At 49.1% G+C, this 23835-nt stretch overlaps 1 protein-coding gene across 2 annotated transcripts in view; it reads left to right on the forward strand.

Moving 5' to 3' along the window:
* Nucleotides 1–23835, forward strand: part of LOC105493124 (Ras protein specific guanine nucleotide releasing factor 1) — a 133317-nt gene that overhangs the window by 46159 nt on the left and 63323 nt on the right. For both annotated transcript variants that reach the window (XM_011760573.3, XM_011760574.3), the window contains exons 6-11: nt 8397–8476; nt 11257–11450; nt 12092–12201; nt 15771–15889; nt 18148–18308; nt 23184–23247. In XM_011760573.3, coding sequence (XP_011758875.2) covers nt 8397–8476; nt 11257–11450; nt 12092–12201; nt 15771–15889; nt 18148–18308; nt 23184–23247 — 728 coding nt within the window. The remainder of the gene's footprint in view (nt 1–8396; nt 8477–11256; nt 11451–12091; nt 12202–15770; nt 15890–18147; nt 18309–23183; nt 23248–23835) is intronic.

Here is a 23835-nt window from a genome sequence, read left to right on the forward strand (position 1 = left end):
ACAACCAAATACATCACAAGAAAACTACAGCCCAATATCCCTCATGTGCATATATACAAAATAGCAAAGTGAATCTAGCAATATATAAAAAGAGTAATACATCCTGACCAAGTGGGATCCATCCCAGAAATGCAAGGCTGGTTCAACATTGAAAATCAGTCAATGTAATTTACTCTATTGTCTTCCTAGATTAAGTGAGAAGACCTGGTGGTTATATCAATAGCTGCAAGTCTGATGAGCTGGTTCCTCTTCTCTACCCTGGTCCCTGTTCTCAAACATGTGCAAGCCAGAAATCTTTCCTTCCCCAGGGGTCAGAGTGGGAAGGAAGAGCTGGAACATGATGGTCTCCAGATCATCCTTGCCTTATACATGGTCACTTGGGGACAGCACAAGCTTCACTATCTTAAACTCTATGATTTTTTGCAAATGTAAGGAACAGCTGGAATTATTATTTTTTTGTGACCTTAAAACAGCCCCCACTCAGCGCTTTGCAGGATTGAAGTTTCTGGACTGCACTTCCCATACTACGGCAGTGCTTTATAGGACCTGCATTGTGCTGGGCTCTCTGCCAGCACTTGACCTGCATGCTTTCTGATCCTCAGAGGCACCCATGAGGCTGGAGCCAGGATCAGAGAGGTGACAGGAGATGCTCAATAGCACACAGCGAGTGGGGCAGGCTGGGATTGTAACCTAGATCTGTTTAATGGTAAGGCCCCAGCTTCCCGCTGCTGCCTTGTTAAATAATGGGCTGGAATCCTCTCCAGGAACCCATTTTCCTTGCCCCCACTGCTAATGAGTGTGGGTCATTACAGCACAGGTCTGGGCATGCACCCTCTGTTGGAGAACTCCCCCTTGTGTGTGAGACCCACCTTTTCACTTTCTGTCCACGCTGTGGGGGGCCGATCCAGGACGTGAACCTCGCCGCTCTCCTTGCCTCAGACCACAGCACAAAGGTCTGTGTGTCATAAGCCACGGTGGAGCCGCCAGCTCACTTGCTGCAAAGCTTTTCCATATGTAGCTCTCTCCTAGATTTGCTTTTAGGCTGAAATATACAGCCACATTAGAAACCTGATGCTAATTTGGTGATTTACTGAAGCTCATTTTAAAAGGTCCTTGGGAAGACAGAAGCCTCTCTCCAGCTTGGCAGATTCATCGAGGATGTTGCAGAGCTGGGGAGGGTGTTAACTGTGTACTTCTCAAATAGGGGGGAAAAGATCTTTGAACTAAACATTTGCAGCAGGCTTTGTTCAGTCAAGACAATAAGCTTAGAGACTGGCTATTTCCCTTTAATGAAAACCATGCCCAGCGCCGTGCGCTGGGAACCACAGGTGTTGCCCATGACAAGAGGCATACTGTCCTGGTGACAGATGGTTTATATCTTGCTTCCTGTGCTGACTGATTGGCAGTGGCTGCCTGGAGCCCTGAGTTGAGGGAATGATGAGGCTCAGCAGGAGAGCATGCCACAATCAATTCATCCTGTCTGCATGGGCTGGAGGGTGACGAGGGGCAGGCCCGGGACCCATGATGAGTGACTGGTGCAATGCAACAGGCAGGGTGTGGGGGCAAGAGTGAAGGGGCCTGATTTTGTCCTGCTCCTGCCCAGCCCTATCTGCCTTGGACTGGCCTTGGGTACATCATGCCCCTTTCTGGGCTCAGGAAGTGAACCAGGCAAAATGAACATGTCCTGCAGTTAGGCCACTTCTCTTGCTGGAATGTTCTTCCCACCCTACTCTCCTTCCGACAGCAATCCTACTCTTTCTTCATGTCTTTCCTTGGTTGCCATGTCCCTGACCACCCCCATGCCCCTTGCCACCATTGGTTTATGTGCTTTGGTCGTGCTGTCCCAGAGCCCCTATGCTTCTCTTTGGTGCATGCATCACACTTAAATAAAGATTTCTTTTTGTGTTTAGGTCTCTCACTATATTAACTGTTCAATGTGAATGGGGACAGGGCCATAGGTTACAGCTGCACCAGCTGTGCACTGAACAGTTCTGGGGGCACCGTTCACATTGCATAGGGGTGGGTGGATTTTCTTCTGTAAAGAGTCAGTTAGCAAATGTTTTAGACTTTGTGAGACATACCATTTCTGTTACAACTAAGCAGTCACAGATAATCCAAAAACAAATGAGTGTGGCTATATTACAGTAAAACTTTTCTTTTGTTTTCAACCATTTAAAAATGTAAAAATTATTCTAAGCTCTCAGGCCATACAGAAACAGCAGCTATGCTAGATTTGGCCCATGGGCTATAGTTTGCCAACCCCTGACATACACTAGGCTGTGAATGGTGCCCACTAGAACTGTGCATCCAGCAGCCTTGATGGGGACTATTTCTGTTTTTATGATTGCTGAAGTTAGACACAGGGAGACCATTGTCTGAGCAAGTGCCTGACACCTAGTAGGAACTCAATAACTATATATTGAATGAGTGAATGAAACACTAGTTCTGCAAGATGTTATTAGGTATTCCACCTTCAAGGGGTCATGTAGATTTGAGAAAGGTGCATGGTATAATCCCCTTAGAGAGTCACAATGAACTTGGCATTTTAAAAGAATCAATCATTTTTATTTAAACTGTTATAGAACATTGGATAAAAGTAGAAAACTTCCCAATTTTTTTTTACCAAAACTTAGTCTTAAAAATAGCACATTTATGTGTGTACAGACTCTCTCTCTCTCTCTCTCTTTCTCTCGCTCGCTCGCTCTCGCTCTGATAAATAGAAGAGCTATGCCAACAAAGGGGGTGGTGAGAGCAAAGGGAATGGCCTGTGCAAAGGCCTTAAGGCAGAAGAAAGCAAATCCAGGGAACAGAAGGCCAGAGTGGTGAGAAGGCATAGGGAAGAGGGAGTAGCCCATGAGACAGACAGAGGCAGTTCCTATAGGGGGCTGAAGGCCAAGTTAAGGCCACTCCCCCGATTGGATTCAATTTTTAAGAGATGAATCCACTGTGTGGAGAATGGGTGGACCAGGAGCAAGAGTGGAAGCAAAAGACCAGTTAGGGGCCCACTGACAATGGTCTAGGCAGAGGTGACAGGAGTGGCAGATGCAACAGACAGGAGACAGCAGAATCAGCAACTTTGATGGAGTAGATATAGGGGTGAAGGGGAAAGAGGTGATAGGTGATTCCTAGGTTCTGTCTGAGCCTGGTGGGAAGGGCTGCTATTTAATGAGAAGAGAAGGAGGAGAAGCAGCTCTGTGGGGCAGACCCAAGGTCAGGGTCAATGGAAAAAAAAAAAAAAAAAAAAACCTCCTAAAAACGATTAGGAGTTCATGTTGTTAAAATATAAGCAAAATCAGGCTGGACACAGTGCCTCGTGCCTCTAATCCCGGCACTTTCGAGGCAGAAGGATTGCTTTAACCAGGAATTCAAGACCAGCCCAGGCAACATAGGGAGATCTCATCTCTACAGAAAACTTAAAATTAGAAGGTCATGGTGGCACACACCTGTAGTCCCAGCTTCTCAGGAAGCTAAGATGGGAAGATCGCTTGAGCCCAGGACACCGAGGCTACAGTGAGCTGAGATCACACCACCATACCCTAGTCTGGGAGACAGAGCAAGACCCTGTCTCAAAAAAAAGGAAAAATCAGTAACTTTTCCCTATATCTACAGAAACCACTTAGAAAATATAGTATGAGAAATAGCAACAAGAACATAAAATGTCTAGGAATAAACACAGTATCTATGTGATGAGGCATCAACAAAGACATAGTAAAGTAGAGAGACACACCAGCATCCTGGACAAAAAGATGTGTGTTGTGCCAGGCACAGTGGCTCACGCCTGTAATCCCAGCACTTTGGGAGGCTGAGGTGGGTGGATCACGAGGTCAGGAGATCGAGACTATCCTGGCTAACATGGTGAAACCACATTTCTACTAAAAAATACAAAAATTAGCCAGGCGTGGTGGTGCGTGCCTGTAGTTCCAGCTACTAGGGAGACTGAGGCAGGAGAATGGCGTGAACCCGGGAGGTGGAGCTTGTAGTGAGCCGAGATCACACCAGTGCACTCCAGCCTGGGCGACAGAGCGAGACTCCGTCTCGAAAAAAAAAGAAAGGATGTGTGTCACAAAGATGTCATTTCACCCAGAATATTCTGTAAATTTAATGTGATGCCAATCAAAGTGCAGCCTAGCAAAATGATTTTAACATTCAGTTGGAGGAATAAATGCATACAGACAGATAATATTCTTAAAAAACAATGAAAGAATTTCCTACCTGTAATTAAAATATATTATAAAGGCTTATAAATATATTAAGTAATAAAAACAACCTAAGACTAATACAAGATCAACAAAATAAAATAGAAAGTCCAGGAAGAGACTTACGCATATATTAGAATTTTGTTTTTTTTTTTGAGACAGGGTCTCACTCTGTTGCCCAGGCTGGAGTGCAGTGATATGATCTTGGCTCACTGCCAACCTCTGCCTCCTGGGCTCAAGCCATCCTCTCAGCCTCCTGAGTAGCTAGGACCACCAGTGTGCACCACCATGCCTGGCTAAGTTTTTTATTTTTTGTAGAGATGGGGTCTCCCTATAGTGCCCAGACTCAAGAGATCCACCTGCCTCAGCCTCCCAAAGTGCTGAGATTACAGGTGTGAGCCACCTCACCTGGCAAGAATTTGGTAACTATGAAAAACCAGCCTAGTAAATAGCTGGTATATTTGATTAACAGAATTGACAATTGGCTAACCAAATTGAGGGAAAGGCTATGTCTATCTCCCTTATTCATATCATACACCAAAGCAAACAATAATTCAGTATTTACATGTAAAAATGAAACAATAAAATAATATATACATGAGTATGTAAGCAGTCTGGGAGTGGGGAAAGATATGATTCCCAAGCCAACCAGAAAGAAAATGGTCCACCTTACAAGGAAAAATGGAAAAACTTCAGAATAACACCACACACAAAATTAACAGGCAAATAGCTGAGCAAAGATGTCTACAACATAGATGTCAGACTATACACTTAATATAGTTATTTAAAATTAATAAGAGAGAAAAGATTAATAAGAGAAAAAATAGCAATGACCATGACTAGGCAATTTTTTAAAAAGAAATACAAATGGCCAATATATAAGAAAAATGTTCAAACCACCCATTAATAATTTGACTTTTTTAAGCAAATCAAGTCAAAATGAGATAATATTTTTAGTTGGCTGGGCAATGATAGTAATTTCTGCGTAGTAGGATTACAAGTTAAATTCTTTAAATTTAACCTTAGAAATGGAGGCTTCATCAACTGTATTTTTATAATTCTAGCTTATGATGTTCCTGATATGCTGCTGCACAGGCATGTGCAGTATTGGGATATAAGAAGGTTCATTTTCTCCCTGGTCCATCCTAAACAGTTGTCTGCTGTGCTGAAGCTGTCTGAGAATGGCAATCCTAAGTCTTGCCATGGCAGTACTCAGGGTTATCTAAAAGGATCTAGACATATGTCAAGATCCTATAAATCAGGGGTCCCCAACCCCCAGGCCACAGACTAACACTGGTCTGTAGCCTGTTAGAATCTGGACCCCACAGCAGGAGGTGAACAGTGGGTGAGCGAGCAAAGATTCATCTGTATTTATAGCCACTCCCCATTGCTCACGTTACCACCTGAGCTCCACGTCCTGTCAGATCAGTGGCAGCATTAGATTCTCATAGGAGCACAAACCCTATCATGAACTGCACATGTGAGGGATCTAGGTTGCATGCTCCTTATGACAATCTAATGCCTGATGATCTGTCACTGTCTCCCATTACCCCCAGATGGGACCGTCTAGTTGCAGGAAAACAAACTCAGGGCTCCCATTGATTCTACATTATGGTGACTTGCATAATTATTTCATTATATATTACAATGTAATAATAAAAGAAATAAGCCAGGCATGGTGGCTCACGCCTGTAATCCCAGCACATTGGGAGGCCAAGGCAGGTGGATCACCTGAGGTCAGGAGTTTGAGACCAGCCTGGCCAATATGGTGAAACCCCGTCTCTACTAAAAATACAAAAATTAACCCAGCGTGCTGGTGCGCACCTGTAATCCCAGCCACTCGGGAGACTGAGACAGGAGAATCACTTGAACCCGGAAGGAGGAGATTGCAGTGAGCCGAGATCACGCCATTGCACTGCAGCCTGGGCGACAGAGCAAGACTCTGCCTCAAAAATATAATAATAATAATAGAAATAAAGTGCACAATAAATGTAATGCACTTGAATCACCCTGAAACCATCCCTCCACCACACTGCCCCCACCCCACCATCTGTCTGTGAAAAGACTGTCTTCCACAAAACCAGTCCCTGGTACCAAAAAGATTGGGGATGGCTGCCAAATATGGCTCCCTCGAGAACCCCTGAAAGTCCCCGGACCTGACCTCCTTGCCTCCCACCTCAAGTCAGACATTCTTCCCTCTCTGCACTCTCATGCAACCCTAGGTCGGTCTCTTGCTATTGGCCATTTTGAAGGGTCTTCACATGTGGACTCCCAAAGTTCTTAAAATTGGAACATTTATCCATTCAACAAACTCATTTGAGGGTCAGAGCCAGACAGAAACCAGGCTTACCAAGGATCATAAGATGTCGCCATACCTGGAGGGACCCTTTCTCTGGGAACTTTAGGGAGATGACAGACAATTTACAATACTTAGTGGGATCCACACTCAGAAGTGAGAGCTCAAAGTCTTCTCTGCTTGGATTTTTAAGTTCGCATTGGTTTCAGTCTTGCTCAGTTTTCCTTTCCTTCTACATATTCTGTGGAATGCAGTTGCTAGTTTCACCCTTTAGCCTGGAGGTGTTGTGTTCTGTTCTGTTCTCTCTCCCTGCCTTTCTTCCTCTCTCCCTCTCTTATCTCCCTCACCCCTTCCTCTCTCTTGCTATCTCTCTCACATCCTCTTTCTCCCCACCCTACCTGTTTATCTGCAAAGCAGGCATGCGCAGGACATTTCACATCCCTCTGGGGTCCTGAGCCTCTAACCTCTGAGCCCCCTCCATCCACTGGCCCCTGTGCCCTGCCCCACACCGCCTCGAAGCTGGAGCATCTCTGTGCTCACCAGATGTCTTCCACCCTCTGCTCTCATTGTTCTAAGACAGTGAGATGGAGGAGGGCTGCCTCAGAGCACAAACCGCTGGGAGAAGGGCCAGCATCCCAAGGTGGGAAACACCAGGTACCTCAAACAGCCAAACAAAGCCCTGGAGAAACAGAGGCAGGAGGGAGCCCAGAGCACACTGTGGAGAATGCTGCCAAAGACAGACAGGAGAACATTCCAGGGAGAGAGGGGGGCCTGCCCAAAGGCTCAGGGCTCTCCCTGACTCCTGAGTTACTCACTTTCTCTCTCTGGGCCTCAGTTTTCCTATCCATAAATGGAGTGTACCGCAAAGAGCCTAGAGGGAATCTGGGGGAAACCCCCAGGTCTCCAAGGTGGTAGGAGCTAAGGAGTAGGGGAGAAATGGTTGGGCAGGAAGGAATGGGGGTACCTTCAGGAAGCAGCAGAAGCCGCCTCTCTCTGGTGTTCTCTCAGTCCTCACAGCTTGTCCTGGGAGAGGAGACGCCCGGACTGTGTTCTGGGACCAGCTGCTTTGGGAGCAGTGGGTGGAAAACGGGTTGCGCGGAAGGCCCAGCAAATGTGGCTATCTGTATCAAGCCCGCTAAGCTGCCAATGAGAATACGAGTTCAGCACGTTATGTGGCAACAAAACAGAGGCTTTGCAAGCAGCAAGACTCTGGGTCTTTTGGCTTCTCTGACTTTGATTCCAAAAAGCGGGGGCGGTTACTGGGTGTTGGGGACCTAGCGTTTGCTGAGCGTCTCCTGTGCACTGGGCACTCAAATTGTCCCAAGGCTTCCAGGAGCTTCCTCATTTCACCTTCGTATTTTACACAGAAAGACTCAAGGCTGGGAGACCTTAGGTAACTTATTCATGGTCTCACAGCTGGGAAGGGGCATTGGGCAGATTTCAGCCCCTCTCTGTGCTAATCTCAAACTCTAGCTCTTCTGTTGATCCGTGGCTTTTACCCGTGTTCGCCAGAGCCCTGGTTTCCTCCAAGATACCTTGGGGGAGGGGGTGTGGAGCCCAGCAGGTCAGGACTTGAGGAGACAGAGGCCACTGGCCAGAGCAGCTCCCTGCCCTCTGCTGGCCCATGGATATGCCACTCCATGCATAGACGAGCCTGGGCTTGATTTAATGCTCTGCTGTCACCATCTGGAAATGCTTAGTAATTCTTTAACTAGGGGCCTGCATTCTCATTTAGCACCAGGCCCCCCAGATTATATCATCCATCCTGCCGATGCAGTTTTCACGTAAGGTCTCACATGAGAAAAGGGTTTGCTGCTGAAGTCGTTCAGGAGGTTTGAGGACAGTCACCTCTGGAGGAGCAGGAAGTCCCTGGGGCAGAGGTGACCTTGTGCTTTCTCTTTCAGTGAAACCATCATGTTTTTACATCAGATCTTTTACCAAGGCCTGAAGGCCCGCATCTCCAGCTGGCCCACGCTAGTCCTGGGTGAGTAGTCAACCCTCACTGAGGCCCCCAGAGAAATCCCCCTCCAGGGGCCACCCCAAAAGGCTGCAGCAGTTTTGTCCTTCTAGAGCATAATAGAGTGTCACTTTTTAAAACCCACAGAATCCTTCAGAGGGGGCAGAAGAGAAAAGACAAGTTGGCAAATCCTGTATTTCTAAGAGGAAATGATATATTTTTAGTTTCCTATCCACTTTCCCCTTTTATAAAGAATGTATACACATCCATTTCAGAAAAATTGAGAACCCATAAAAGTAGAAAATGTTTAAAAATATCAAGCATAGTTCTGCTTCCCAAAGATAACCACTATAAACACTTTGGTGTGTTTTCTTCCAATTTTTTTCTATGCAGAGATCTTGGGTTTTTTTCCACTTTACATAATTGCAAACATACTGAATATAGAATTTGTATCTTGCTGTGTGTTGTTTTTTTTTTCTTTTACTTAGCATTATCCCATAAGCATTTTCTCATGCCAAAAGCATGCTTTTTGATCACTGTGTAATACTCCAGTACCCATGAAGGCACTGTCATTTATCAAACTGTCTGCTATGGTTGGCTCTTAGAGTTGTTCCAATTTTTTGTTATTAGAAATAATCATCGCTTCATAAGAAATTTTCTCCATATTAGAGATCATTTCCTTGGGATAGGTTTCCAATTAGCAGAACTGCTAAAACAAAGAACCCAAAAATGTGAAAGGCTCTTGCTTCATACATATTGTCCCATTGTTCTCCAAGATGGCAGCACTGCCCTAAGTTCCACAAGCAACAGACAGAAGAACCTCCTGCATCTCACCCTCAACCTGCACCAAGTGTCTTTCTTTTTTTTCACTTTCTTAATGTGGTAGATAAAGGTGAGTGTTGGTGTCACCTCCACGATGGAGGCAAAGAAAATGGCTTAGGGAAGTAAAGGGATAGCAAAGGCTGCATAGGTGGAGGGCACAGAGCAGGCCCAGGCCTGGCTCTCCAGAGCTCCCCTGCCCTCAGCTTCCCAGGGGGAGGTAGACACTATTATTTTTCTCAAGTCAAAGACCCGTGCTTTTCTCTAAGGTCAAAATAAGAAGTGTCCTTAGAAAGATGGGGTCCTCATCTTCTGCAATTGCATTGTTGAAGATATTGTCCATCAGGTGGTCGGACACCCATCACATGAGCTACCATTTAGAGTTGATTACAAGGAAACCATGTTTCCTTTCTTAAATGGGACTTATAAGAAGATGTTTTGGCCAGGCATGGTGACTCACGCCTTTAATCCCAGCACCGTGGGAGGCTGAGGCAGGCAGATCACCTGAGGTCAGGAGGTGAAGACCAGCCTGGCCAATATGGTGAAACCCTTTCTCTACTAGCATTACAAAAATTAGCCAGTATGGTGGCATACACCTGTAGTCCCAGCTACGTGGGAGGCTGAAGCAGGAGAATTGCTTGAACCCAGGAGGCAGAGGTTACGGTGAGCCAAGATCTCACCATGGCACTCCACTCCAGCCTGGGCGACAGAACGAGACTCTTATCTCAAAAAAATGAAGAGGAAGAAGAAGAAGATGTTTCAAGGCCAGGCACAGTGGCTCACGCCTGTAATCTCACCACTTTGGGAGGCCAGGGCAGGCAGATCACTTGAGTTCAGGAGTTCAAGACTATCCTGGTCAATGTGATAAAAATTCTATCTCTACAAAAAACACAAAAATTCAAAAATTATCTGGGCGTGATGGTGCACACTAGTAGTCCCAGCTACTTGGGAGGCTGCGGTGGGAGAATCACTTGAACATGGGAGGCAGAGATTACAGTGAACCGAGACTGCACCACTGCACTCCAGCCTGGGCAACAGAGCAAGATTCCATTAAATAAATAAATAAATAAATAAATAAATAAATAAATAGAAGATGTTTCACATGACTCCATCCCAGTCTATCAAATGTTGAAGGACAGATTTGGGGAAATTGGTTGGGACTTAGGGGCACTGAAAGGAAAGTTATATACCCAGGAAGCTGGAGACAGAACTATAGCCAGAAAGGGCTCCACCTGGTGAACTAGATAGTGCCAAGCCTGGAAGGCCTGCTGGGACAATGACAGATGAACGAAGGAGCAGAGACTCATGTGTCATATGGTAGGAAAACCCCTGGAAACAGGGGGTCAGGAGACCCAGCTCCAGGCCGGCTGCTGACTTGCCCTGTGACCTCAGATAGGCCACTTCTGTCCCAGGACGGAGACTCCAGGAGGGAGGGAAGCCTCTTGGGGAGTGTCCTAGGCCATAGCACCATAGGGCATGGGGGCAGGCAGAGGGAGGATCTGGGCAGCATTCCAGCTGCAACAGAACCTCAGCCGACCCCACAGGAAGCTATGGAGAAGGGCGACCTCACACTAATGTCCTGAATTGAAGCGGGAGGACAGACCAGGCAAGGCAGCTTCCTCCAGCTGAGAGCAATGCCTGGAGAGGGACCCAGCTGAGAGTCATTGGCCACCAGCACTGCTGGCAGCTGGGGGGGATCCAGGTGGCACCCCAAAGTGCCCACTCTACCTCCTCTCTCTGACACTCCCATCACAAGTGTCTCTAAGAGTCTGTGATTCTAATGTGGTCCCAATGACGGAGGCCCACCTACTGGCAACTGGACAGGGCAGTGGTCCTGGAGTCATCCCCAAGAGCAGAGATGTCTCTGGGGTGAGGAACTTGAACCTGGCCCCTGGCCTCTCTGGGTGTAGCTGGGGGAGCCAAGGGCCTAGGGGATTCTGTCCCCACCAAGCTGCCCTGGCCACCCACTGACTGCCTCATCCTTCCAGCTGACCTGTTTGACATCCTGCTGCCCATGCTCAACATCTACCAAGAGTTTGTCCGCAACCACCAGTATAGCCTGCAGATCCTGGCCCACTGCAAGCAGAACCGTGACTTTGACAAGCTGCTGAAGCACTACGAGGCCAAGCCTGACTGCGAGGAGAGGACGCTGGAGACCTTCCTCACCTACCCCATGTTCCAGGTGGCGTCTGGCCCTGCCTGGGTGGGGGAGAGTCAGGGAGGCAGGCATGGGGGAGGGACCATGGCAGGCAGAGGGGCTCAGTGTTTAACGTGCCCCAGCTCTGGGTTGCCAGAGGGGGTGGGGGAGGTGGTTAGGGCCAGCAGCAGACAATGCTGGGTGCAGGGCAAGCTGACTGTGGGCCTGTCCACCCCACCTTTCTCTCCTGGCTCCTGAGCACCCCACACCACCCTCAACCAGAGCAGAGCCCTAGACAAGACCCTGGAAGAGCCTCCAAGTTAGAGTCTGTGACCAAAGGGCAGCCTATCTCCTTCCTCAGTTCTGCTCATGGAAGTAGTCCTCTGGGCTAAAAACCATTCTCTCTCTCTCCCACCACCCCCCTTCATGCTCTCTCTCTCTCTCTCCCCGCACCTGTACCCTATGCTCATGTGCTCTCTCTCTCTCTCCCTCTCTCCCCCGCCCTCGCCACCTCTTTCCCTCTCTCCCTCTCCCTCTCCCTCTTTCTTTTTCTCTCTTGCTCACTCCCTGTCTGACCCTGCCTTACTCCCCGGCCCTACTTCCCTGGCCCTACTTCCCTGGCCCTGCTTCCCCGGCCCTACTTCCCTGGCTCTTTCTCCACCCTCACCTCTCCCACCTGCCCGCAGATCCCCAGGTACATATTGACCCTCCACGAGCTCCTGGCCCACACACCTCATGAGCACGTTGAGCGCAACAGCCTGGATTACGCCAAGTCCAAACTGGAGGAGCTGTCCAGGTGAGGCCTGGCTCTTCGTGCACCAGACCGGCAGATGGGGCAGGGCTGAGGACGCCGCTCACCAGGAGATCGCTGAACCCCTGACAAAGCTCGAGTTCAGATGGGGATTGTAAGGGAGGGGCACAGCTTGCCACAGCTCAAAGCAGAGTCCCCTGGAGTGGTCCTGGGGGGGTTACAACTCAAGCCCTGGTGGGCAGGAATAGTGGGTGCCATGCTATCCCTGGCACAGATGGGGCCCGAGGAAGGCCCCTGAGCACTCAACATCTCCCAGGAGAAGGAGCTGTCCGGGACTCCCAGGCACTCTCTGCCTGTTTCCTCTGTTCTCCAGTGTCAATGTGTCAAAACCTGTGGCCATAAGAGGCCCAGAGGGGGTCCTGGGTGACAGGCCCTCATGTGCCCAAGGCTCTAGTCAACCAGAGGCAGGTAGTGGCAGTGGGTGGATAAGCACATGGCTTGTCCAATCTAGTGCCCCAGTCCTCTGGTCAAGGCCCCTCACCTGGCCCTCTTTCAGCCCCTGAAGCCCAGAGGGAAGCTTCCTCTGCAAGGGCAGACATGGGGGAGCACGGAGGGGCTCTTGCAGCACCGCAGGCAGCAGACGACTGTGGTCATCCAGGAAGAGGTTCCAGGAAGAGGTTCAGATCCTGGATGCAATGGGATTTTCTGATGGATTTGATGTGGAAAGAGAACGAGTAGAGTCAAGGGTGATTGCAGGATGTAGGGCTGAGCCACAAGAGGGCAGAGGTGCCGTCAACCGAGCTGGAGAAAACTGCAGGAGGGACAAGTCTGGAGGGGAGTTCAGGAGCTTTCTTGGGAGCATGTTGAACCTGAAATGCCAATTCAATGTCCAAGTGGAGATGACAAGAAGGGACTAGGGAATTTGAGTCTGGAGCGGAGGGGAGAGAGAAATCCAGTAATCATCAGCTTGCAGATGGTGTTTAAAGCGACAGCACTGGTGAGATTGCCAAGGGAATTAGCTTGGGCAGGAAAAAGATGAGAACCAGAGGCTGAGCCTGGGGGTATCTACCCTGTGAAGACCAAGAGATGAGGAAGGGCCTTGTGGTCAGAACTGGGCTGCCAAGGGCTACAAAGAAGGATCAGTCTTCAGGGTCTGGGATCCAGCCCCGGCCCCTACCCAGGGCACTGCCAAACACCCAGTGAGCTAAAAGTCTTCCTGAGGCTGGCAAGGGGCAGCCAACCAGGCCACAGCTCCCAGCTGGGTGGAGGGAAGACCAGGCTGGACCAGCACAAGGTATAGGGTGCCCCCTGATCCTTCCACGACCCAGCCAAGTTGCACACCTGAGTGGAGAATCAGGGCAAGGATGCCACCAGGGTGTGATTGCAGAGTTGCAGAGTTGCAGAGTAACGAAACCACCGATCACGAGGGTGGAGGGACTCCAGTCCTCCCGTGCCCAGGGATCCAAATCCTGTACACTCTTCCCCAAGGAAAAAGGTTTGGGACTCCTGTAAGGCAGCAGGGCTCCTCCTTGCTGAGGGATATCCTATCCTGTTGCAAACAGAGCTGCAGGTGGCACATGGTGCCGAGGTATTTGACATAAGACCCTGATCCCTTATCCCCGGGATCCTCGGTGTGTGGCCTACTCTTCCTTCCTCCCACCCAACTACCTGTACCTGGCCCTGAACCCAGCTCCAGTGGCACAAAAGCTTTTCCTATCATCATGACAGTATCCCTTTCATTCTCCTCTCACGTTCCCCCAGGGAGGAAGCCATTAGATAGCCAAACTTCTCCTAGGCTGCGCTCAGAAACACTCCCCACCTCCAGGGACTGGGCCTTCATCCCACCCTTTTATCCTGACCCTTATATTCTCTGCTCACTGATAACCCAAGTCATCATTTCCAGGGCTCCCAGGAGCCTGGCAGCCTGGAAACTCCCACCGCCTTCCCAGAGCTCCCACATGTGTGCATGTGGGTCCTGAACACAAACCCCACTTGGGGCTGGAACTTAGAATGTGTAAACTGCAGCTGCTCAGGAAAACTAGTTTTGCTACCTTGGAATTACCCCCCTTGTGTTTTACCAAACACAGGCTTCCCCCACAAAATCCCACCCTCATCAAGAGAAGTGGTTTTAATTACCATTGGCTACTTCCATAATGAATCCATCTCTAGGGAACTAGCATGTGCCCAGAGGTGCCTCCCTCTCAAACATCAAGCAGGGGCCTGGGCTTCCAAGAAGAGCATTGCTGGGGAAGAAAGGAGGAAACTGAGGCTCCCAAAGAAGAGACTCCAGCTAAGGGCCCCGGTCCATTTATTAAAGTGCTAGTCTAGTGACTTTAAGCCTAAAATGCATGTCCTTAACCAGGAAAGATAATAACAACTCTTTTGCAACCAATGATAATATCATCAACAATGACTACTACCCTTTATTTAAGCAGCTGTCATGTGCCAGGCATGGCATGGCATGGGATGGGCGAGTACCTGAAATCCCTTTTATTCCACCTTCACCCCAGCATTCTGTAGATGAGGAAACTAAGGATCAGAGGGATTGAGGAATCTGCTCAATGTCATGCTGATTCAGTTAAGCACAGATCCAGCTCCGGAAGAGGCAGTGTCATCTTTATTTTGGGGTTTAAATTGGATAATGTCTATGAGAGAAGTTTGTAAGCCACACATATTAATCAGCCCTTTTGTTGGTCTTAGCTATAGAAATTCAGGCATCAGCAGCAGATAAAAGGTTTTGTACTTTGCTTGGAGTAGGTGGGGTACTTTTGCCAGAAGCCCCCCTTCCCCACTCCCCAGACCCTGCCCCTGCCAAATTCCTCACTACCTTCCCAAGACTCCTGGAAACCCACCAAGGCAAAATTGGCGGCTCACACTCACCTTTTCCCACCAACGCCATTTTTTAAAAGCTGTTGGATGGCGCCACCTCTCGGAGACTAGGGGTATTACAGCAGTCGGAGAGCAATAAATAGGGGAGTTGTCTATATTCAGGCTAAGGTCAGCCAGAGCTTACAGAAGTAGGCTAAGGTCAGTCATCCCCTGAGCCAGTGGGATTGCCAGGTGCTCCAAAAGGTAAGCCATTTCAGGACCCAAGCAATATTAAGGACACAACTATGCAAATATTTGGAGAAAGAGCATTCAAGAAGAGGAGACAGCGAGTGCAAAGGCCCTGAGGGAGCAATGAGCTTTGTTCTTGGGATGGGAATAAGGCTGGTAGAAGGATGAGGGTCAGGGTCATGAACACAGGATGTCTCCTGTACTCCCATATCCTTCCCAGTGCTGAGCTGCCCCTGCTGTCTGTTCTACATAGTTCGGACTCTAAAATCTGACAGAGCTGCTTCGTAGATGCTGACTTCTGTTTTCTTTTTTCTGAAATAAGAACAGTTGCCTCCTTGAGCTGTCAGAAGGATAAAATGAGGTCATGCCAATGAAGTGCCCAGCATGCAACAGGCACTCAGTAAATACACACTCCCATCCCCTCCATGACCACAGACCCCACCTGAGAATCCGCGTACCAGGCTTTCTTCCTAGGTCTGGCCAGAAGCCTGGCATTCTCACCGCCCTGGGAAGTGGGGGCAGCCTGTCTCTGACTGTGCAGCTTCCCATCCCCACAGGATAATGCACGATGAAGTAAGTGAGACAGAGAACATCCGGAAAAACCTGGCCATCGAGCGCATGATCATCGAAGGCTGTGAGATCCTCCTGGACACCAGCCAGACCTTTGTGAGACAAGGTATGGCCTCTCCACCCTGTCTCCCCCAGGTGGGCCCCAGCAGCAGGAGGGAGGTGGCACTCGGGGACACCACCAGTTGGTTTGGCTGCCACATGCCAAGACCTGCCAATGTGATTGCAGAATATTCCCAGGCTGCTGGCGGAATGCAACAGCTATATGTAGATGTCAGTATCTATACATATAGATGCAGATATTATTGGTTTTCACAGTTTCCTTCTCTCCAGATGTAAACAGAATTCTACCCAGATGGCCTTGGTTTGTCTATTGTGTGTCATAGTAAACATCGACATGTCCTTTTTGGGGAGAAAGTATGGGGCGGGGGATGAGGACAGCTAACAGTTGTCTCTGTGAATCAGAAGCATTTTCAGTGTCTGGGAGGAGGTCAGTGTTGGGTCCATTCCCCTGTCCTTTCCTCATCATCCTCTGCTGCTTTAGAGAGACCATTTTCACAGAGATTCTCATGGGTAAAAGGTCTTTCCCACACTTTAGCCTTGCTTCCCTTGAGAGCAGTGATTAAGAGGCACAGCCCGCTTGAGAGAGGCGGGTGAAGGCTCTCTGTGGCTCAGGGGACTGACATCAGAACTGCAATGCATTTGAAATTCATCACATTCAACTTCCATGTTTTGTGGGAGACTAAGCTCCTGCTGGCATGCCTCACAAGTGACCTCTACCTCAAACGGACCTCCAGAGTCTCTTCTCTGTAGCCCTGGGATTCTCTGCCTAATGAAATACTTGCCAGCACCTCCCGCTGGCCTATGCAGCTGCCTTGGACAAGGGTATCTCCTTTTCAGAGTTTTGTCCCAGCCCCTGTGTGTGGTGGCCCCTATGTCCTTCCCCAGGCCCACCCTGTGACCTCCTGAGTTCAGAGCCAGCCCTGCCTGTTTCTCAGCTCGCCTCGGGCTGTGTTGGGCGTTCTCTATGCCAGAAGTATTCTCACATAGTATTTTAGGCCCCCTCTGAAGGAACCCCAAGTGGACCTGGCTTGGAAGTAGCCCAAGAAATGACCCCTCCTGGGGTGGCCAGTATCCCCACAGACCAGAAATCTGCTCCATCACCCTGAGCCAAGGCATTTTCTCCCTCTCCAGCTGGGCTGGACCTGAAGACAAAATGAGTGGATTCTGCAAGGTGTTTCTCACTTGTCAGTCATGCAGCCAACACTGATACCTGCCCTGCTCATGCCAGACCTACAGCGCGTTCTGGGGACACTCAGAGAATAGCCCCGGCCCTGCCCTCCAGAAGCCTATTGTACAGAGGGAGAGAGTCATGAGGGGACAAATGCAGGAACGTGTGCCAGGTGGATCTCCCTGATGCAGGAGGCAGAGCAGTGGCCTGGAGCAGAACCAAGAGAGTCATGAGGGCTTTCCCAAGGATAAGCAGGAATTCACAGGGAAGACAGAGTGAAGGAAGGGCTTTTCAGAACTAAGAGTGACACTCAGGCTAACTTGACCCGGAACTACATGTGAGGCAGAAGAAGGGGACAATTGTAAGAGGGCAGGCTGGGAGGTGTGCCCAAGCCAGACCGGTGGAAGGCCTTGAGTGCCTGAATCCTGGGGACAGTGAGTAGCTGTGGATGTCAGTGGGGAGGGTCCCATAGGGTATGTATTAGGGTGGGGAGACCAGAGTAGGGCAGCAATGGCTTTCATGACAGGCACCTACTCTGCTCAGTAATGGCTTCCTAGAGTGCTGTGCTGAGGACTGAGAGGCTCTGTCTGAGCTCTGCAGTATGGTGCAGTGATTGATTGGTGATGTCTACCATGGCTGTGGACAACAGGAGTGCAATGTATCTTTTTTTTTTTTTTTTTTTTTAATCTTAGTAGCTATCTTTTTTACAAATAGGATGGGAGGCAGGTTTTGCCCTAAGCAGTTCCCAGCAGGAGTGCAATGTATCTTGTTAACCCCTCGGGGCCTGCAGCCGGTTCCCCACTTATTCAGCCCCCTGCCATCCCCAGACCTCAGCCCAGCCCTTCATTCTCACCACATGGGCCACGCCCTTTGGGGTTTCCTGTACTTGCTGAGTCCCTAGCCCCTGGCTGGGACATCAGTGGGCACTGCATGGAGCTTCTCTGGTCACCTCTCATCCCCCAACCATCTGACCCTGCAGAGAGGCCTAAAGGAGCATCCCAGGAACACATTTGCCACTGGGAACCAGAATGGACTTGTCCCACTGCTGCTGCCCCAGTATCTCAACCTTCAAAGCTGGGTCAGAGGCAAAGGTCACCCCAGAAGATGGGCTCAGGGTCTCTCTCTTCCACCCACAGGTTCCCTCATCCAGGTGCCCATGTCTGAAAAGGGCAAGATCACCAGAGGGCGCCTGGGGTCTCTCTCCCTAAAGAAAGAGGGTGAACGACAGTGCTTCCTGTTTTCTAAGCATCTGATTATCTGTACCAGAGGCTCTGGAGGGAAGCTTCACCTGACCAAGGTAAGGGCTGCGGAAGAGGGGCTCGGGGGCTGCCCAGTGAGGGTCACACAGGTGCTGTCCTGGCCATAGGGTCTATGGGCCCAGGTGGTGGGCAGGGGTGTTGGAGACATATGCATGCACACACGCACAGATATACACACACCCCGTAGTTTGGCCAGTTGGAGCGAGCAGAACTTGACCAATTTTCCACTAGCGAAATCCTGGGAGATGGGAAGGTGAGAACCGAGGGCCTCAGATTCCCCACGCTGGGCACCTGGGCAGAGGAACCAGAGGACCTGGACAAACCCCTAAAAGGCATGTGTGCGTGCATGTGTGTGTGTCTGTGTGTGTTTGTGTGTATGTATGTGTGGTGTTTTTGTGTCTGTGTGTTTGTATATGTGGTGTGTGTGTGTATATGTATATGCATGTGTGTGTATGTGTGCGTGGTGTGTATGTACACGTGTGTGTGTCTGTATGTGTTTATATCTCTCTGTGTGTATTAGTCCATTTTCTTACTGCTATGAAAAAATACCTGAGACTGAGTAATTTACAAAGAAAGAGAGGTTTAATGGATTCACAGTTCCACATGGCTGAGGAGGCCTCACAGTCGTGGTGGAAGACGAAGGAGGAGCAAAGGCACGTCTTTCATGGCAGCAGGCAAGAGAGCATGTGCAGGGGAACTGCCCTTTATAAAACCAGCAGATCTTGTGATACTTATTCACTATCACAAGAATAGCTTGGGAAAAACCTACCCCCATGATTCGATCCCCTCCCACTGGGTCCCTCCCATGACAGGTGGGGATTGTGGGAGCTACAATTCAAGATGAGATTTGGGTGGGGACACAGCCAAACCATATCAGTATGGATATATGTGTATATGTCTTTGTGTCTGTGTGTGTGGTGTGTGTATGTATGTATGTGTATATATGTGTGTCTGTATTTATGTATATGATATGTGTATTTGTGTGTAGTGTGTGTAGGTGTTTGTATGTGTGTTGTGTCTCTGTGCATTTGTGTGTGTTCAGTGTGTGTGTGTGTCTCTACGGTATATGGCATATGTGTGTGTGTATATGTGTTGTCTTTCTGTGTACAAGTGTGGTGGGTATGTGTGTGGTATATGTCTGTGTACCTATGTGTATATCTGTGTATGTTTATATGTATGTATGTTGTGGGTGGGTGTGGTATATGTGTGTATGTGTGTGTGTCTGTGTGTGGTGTGTGTATGTTTCTGTGTACATGTGTATATGTATGTGTGATGTGTGTGTGGTGTGTATATGAGTGTGTGTATGTGTGATGTGTGTATGTGTGTATCTGTGTGTGTCTATGTATGAGATATGTGTTGTGTGTGTGGGGTATGTGTTTTTGTGTCTGTGTGTGTGGTGTGTGTGTGTGTGTGTGTCTGTGTGTGGTGTGTGTGAGCGGCAGGGTGGAGGGCCTCCACTGGCTGAGGGCCAAGGCATCACTCAGAGCCTTTCTTTCATCTCCACCCCAAGGGAGCTCTGACAGATCCCCTCCCAGTGACCTTTTCAAGCATTCCCTCCTCCAGCACAGGAGCCCTGGAGGCTGCTGAGCTTCTCCACACGGAGCTTCTAGACCTTGCAGCCCTGTGTGAGGCCCCCAATGCTCAGCTAACCAGCTCATCCCTAAAGGTGGAGGGAATGAGCGTCTCAGACCTGCTCCTGCCTCCTCATAGGCCCAGGGCCTTTTCTCATGCTGTCTGTTCAGCCACACAGCCTCCTCTCCCCTGGCAGACCACCTTCACATCCCTCAAGGCCTGTTCAAGTGCCACCTCTGCTGTAAAGCCTGTGACCTGGGCAGGATCTCCTATCCCCCGACACAGCCCACTGCTTGTCTCATTGCTCTGAGCTCCACATCAGTCCCAGCTCCATCCCTTACACACATGTGACCCTGGAAAAGACCCCTGCCCCTGTCCACACTTCTTCTATCAAATAGAGACATTGGCCCTCACAGAGACATTGCACAGATAAGTTAGCGCTGAGCTCACAGTGGGTGTGGATTTGCTGTCAATTAGGAAGCACTTGCCTCTGTGAGCTACAGTCCCCGCAGCCCTGCACTCATCACCTTGGAAGCCTGAACACACTGTGGCCTGGAAAGGGCCAGAGGGTGCTCTTAATAAAGCCACAGCATCAGAGAAGCCATTCTTCCAGACCCCGGATGCCTGGCCCGTAACCTCCTGCGGAGCTAACAGACCCAACAATGGCTTCAGGGAATATACTGCTTATGTTCACATAGCCACAAATTAGCTGGCTGGCTGCACAAGGGGAAATTAATTTACAAATATTGAATACTTCTGTTTTAACCAAATTATGTATCAAGGAAAGCTTTCATTATTTATTAGCTCTGGAGTTTCTACTGAGAAGATCTGTGTCTAGGCTGGGGGTGTGGCAGGGGTCAGTGGGGACAGGTTAAACTGAAGACACGAAGGTTCTGAAAATCCAAAAGCATGTTTTTATGTTTGTTTTATTTTATCTGGAGTTTTTTGTTTGTTTGCTTGTTTGTGTTTAGTTTTTTGGGGGGGTTTGGGGGGGGTTGTTTGTTTTTGAGATGGAGTTTCGTTCTTGTTGCCTAGGCTGGAGTGCAATGGCACAATCTCTTCTCACTGCAATCTCCGCCTCCCAGGTTCAAGAAATTCTCCTGCCTCAGCCTCCCAAGTAGCTGGGATTATAGGCACCTGCTACCATGCCTGGCTAATTTTTGTATTTTTAGTAGAGACAGGGTTTCACCATATTGGCCAGGCTGGTCTCGAACTCCTGACCGCAGGTGATCCACCAGCCTCGGCCTCCCAAAGTGCTGGGATTACAGGCATGAGCCACCGTACCCAGCTGTTTTTAGTTTTAAAAGTCTGTTAGCACATTGATGAAGAACATGGACTCAGAAATCAGCTCAAATCCCAGCACTGCCATTTACCAGTAGGTGACCTCAGACAAGTCACAAGGCCTCATCAGGCTTCAGTTTCCTTATCTGCATAAAGAGTGTAGAAATACCTTCTTCATAGGAGTGCTGTGAGGAGTAAGTGAGGGAGTTCTCATGTCAGGTACACACTGCATGCTCACTGGATAACAGACATTGTCACTCTTAATTATGTAATAATGAACTTGTATTTCTAATATCAAGCCCTTACATAATGCTTACTATGGGGCAAGAACTCGCTCAAATACGTTATGTATATTTAATTCCCAGAACAGCCCACTGAGACGGATACTATCATTTTCCCCATTTTATATCGATAAGGGAAGCAAGACAGAAGAAGCCAGCACATGGCAGGGCTGGGATTTGAACTGAGCCAGTCTGGCTCCAGAGTCTGTGTTCTTAATCTACTCTCCAATAGACGTAAGCTAAAATTCAAATCACTTCTCTTGAAATATCACAAGTGGCAATAGAATGCCTTAAGTCCTTTCTGAAGGGGGCAGACTACAGATCTGCAAGATTTAAAATGACTGTAAGAATTTTTGAGACCCTGAAGTAAGAGAATGTCAGAGCTAGATGGGGCTTTCCAAATGATGAAGCCCAGTGATGTCACTGGGCAGGCTTGAGGCCCAGTGGGTTAGTCCTGGGGGCTAACCCAAGGCCACCAAAGAGCAAAGCAAGAAGTCAAATCCATGGTTTGGCAGTCCACTTTGCCTCCCAAGGGGCAGCCTGCTCTGCAAGCGTTTTCATATATAAATTAGTCACATGGCCAGGTCTCCTTATCATTCATTGCTATTTCACTTCAATCTGTTGCTATATAATAAATTACCCCCAAATGTAGTAGCTTAAAACAAACATTTATTACCTCACAGTTTCCCTGTGGGTCAGGAAATCAGGAGCGACTTATCTGGGTGGTCTTGGCTCAGGGCATCTCAGGGGTTTGCAGTCAAGATGTCCGCTGGGGCTGCAGTGTTCTGAAGGCTCAACTGGGGCCGGAGTATCCTATCCTTTTCCAAGATGGCACACCTCCATGGCTATTGGCTGGAGGCCTCAGTTCCTCATTCATAGACCTCTCCCCACAACATGCCAGTTGGTGTCCCCCAGAACAGGTGATGCAAGAGACAGCAAGAGAGCAAGCAGGAGGCTGTGGTCTCCAAAGTGGCACACCATCACTTCTGATTTATTCTTTTAATTAGATGTAAGCCACTAAGTCCAGCCCACACTCAAGAAGAAGGGAATTAGGCTTTGCTTTTTGAAAAGAAAAATGTGAAAGAATTTGTGAGCATGTCTTACAACCACCACAGCTGTGGCCACTCTTATTTCTCACTACAATATCAAGGGACCTCCTACCCAAGAGATGCTCACACACTCATGGATGGGAGGCATTTTTCCAGGTATTCCTAATAATTAAAAATAAGTAACTGACCAGGACTGGGATTGGGCCCTTGAGGCTCTCTCCAGACTCACTGCTAACTTGCCAGGGGACCTTGAACAAGGCATGCAACTTCTCTGTCTTCATTTCTTCACCTGTAAAATGAGAATTACAATACCCATAAGATCAGCCTCTGTCTTCCTGTGGGTAACCTGATAGCTTTGGCCCAAAATGGGGGATTTCAAACCTCTGCAAACTTAGGGCTGTGAAGCGATGCCCTGGAACTGCTGTGGAAGCAAGAAAGGGTCGAGCAGGCCAGGTTCTGGCCACTCCACCCGTGACCTGAACTCAAGCTTGGTTTGGGGAAGGCCTCTCTGAGACAATCCCCTTTGACTCACTTCACTGAGCTTCTTATATGAAGATAAAGTTCTTCCACTGAAAAAGCAAAATATCCACTTGGCATATAATATATCCATACATCTGTGTGTGTACATGGATGCTCCTTGTTAAAGTCCCTTCCAGCCCTATCATCCAGGGACTTCTAAACCAGCACATCTACCCCTCGATCCAAAGTAGCCCCTGCTGCTCTTTTTCAGAATGGAGTCATATCCCTCATTGACTGCACTTTATTGGAGGAGCCAGAAAGCACGGAGGAGGAAGGTGAGTGTGAAGGCTGCATGGGCACATGTGTGTGCTTGCACAGACACACACATGCTCACTCCTAAAGGTTGGGCCAGGCATTGGTTTCTTTAGGAGGAAGGCAGGATGCTGAAGTGCAGAGGGGAGGTCCACACATGCCCTCATGCACGCACTCTATTCAGTCCCTGCTACAGCTGGGCTCTGCTCCCCTCGTACTTCCAATAAGGTGTGGAGAGACCAGAGCCTGAGGCTTTAAAGAAAGAGCTCCCAGCCCAGCAGGTGATGACCCTGATCCACCTTCCTGGTTCCTTCCAAGCTCCTTGGGCTGCTGGGCCAGTTGGCACTGTTAGGTTTTGGGGTCATGGCATCTCGGTGAGCATGCCTCATTCATGCACCTGCATGTGACATGCACAAGGACTCTCAGGGCCACATGCTGGGAGCCAGGGAGACACCCAGCCCTATCTCTGTCCTGCAGTGGAAAAGGAAAGAATGTGCAGGGGGCACTGACAGAGGGATTGCAGGGCTGAGGGTCCTAAGAGAGGGAACTATCCCCTAGCAGGGACCAGGAGGGGAGGCAAGACCTCAGTGAGAAGGGACTGAACAACTCAA

Source organism: Macaca nemestrina, chromosome 7 (assembly GCF_043159975.1).
Source record: "Macaca nemestrina isolate mMacNem1 chromosome 7, mMacNem.hap1, whole genome shotgun sequence".
Taxonomy (NCBI): Eukaryota; Metazoa; Chordata; class Mammalia; order Primates; family Cercopithecidae; genus Macaca; species Macaca nemestrina.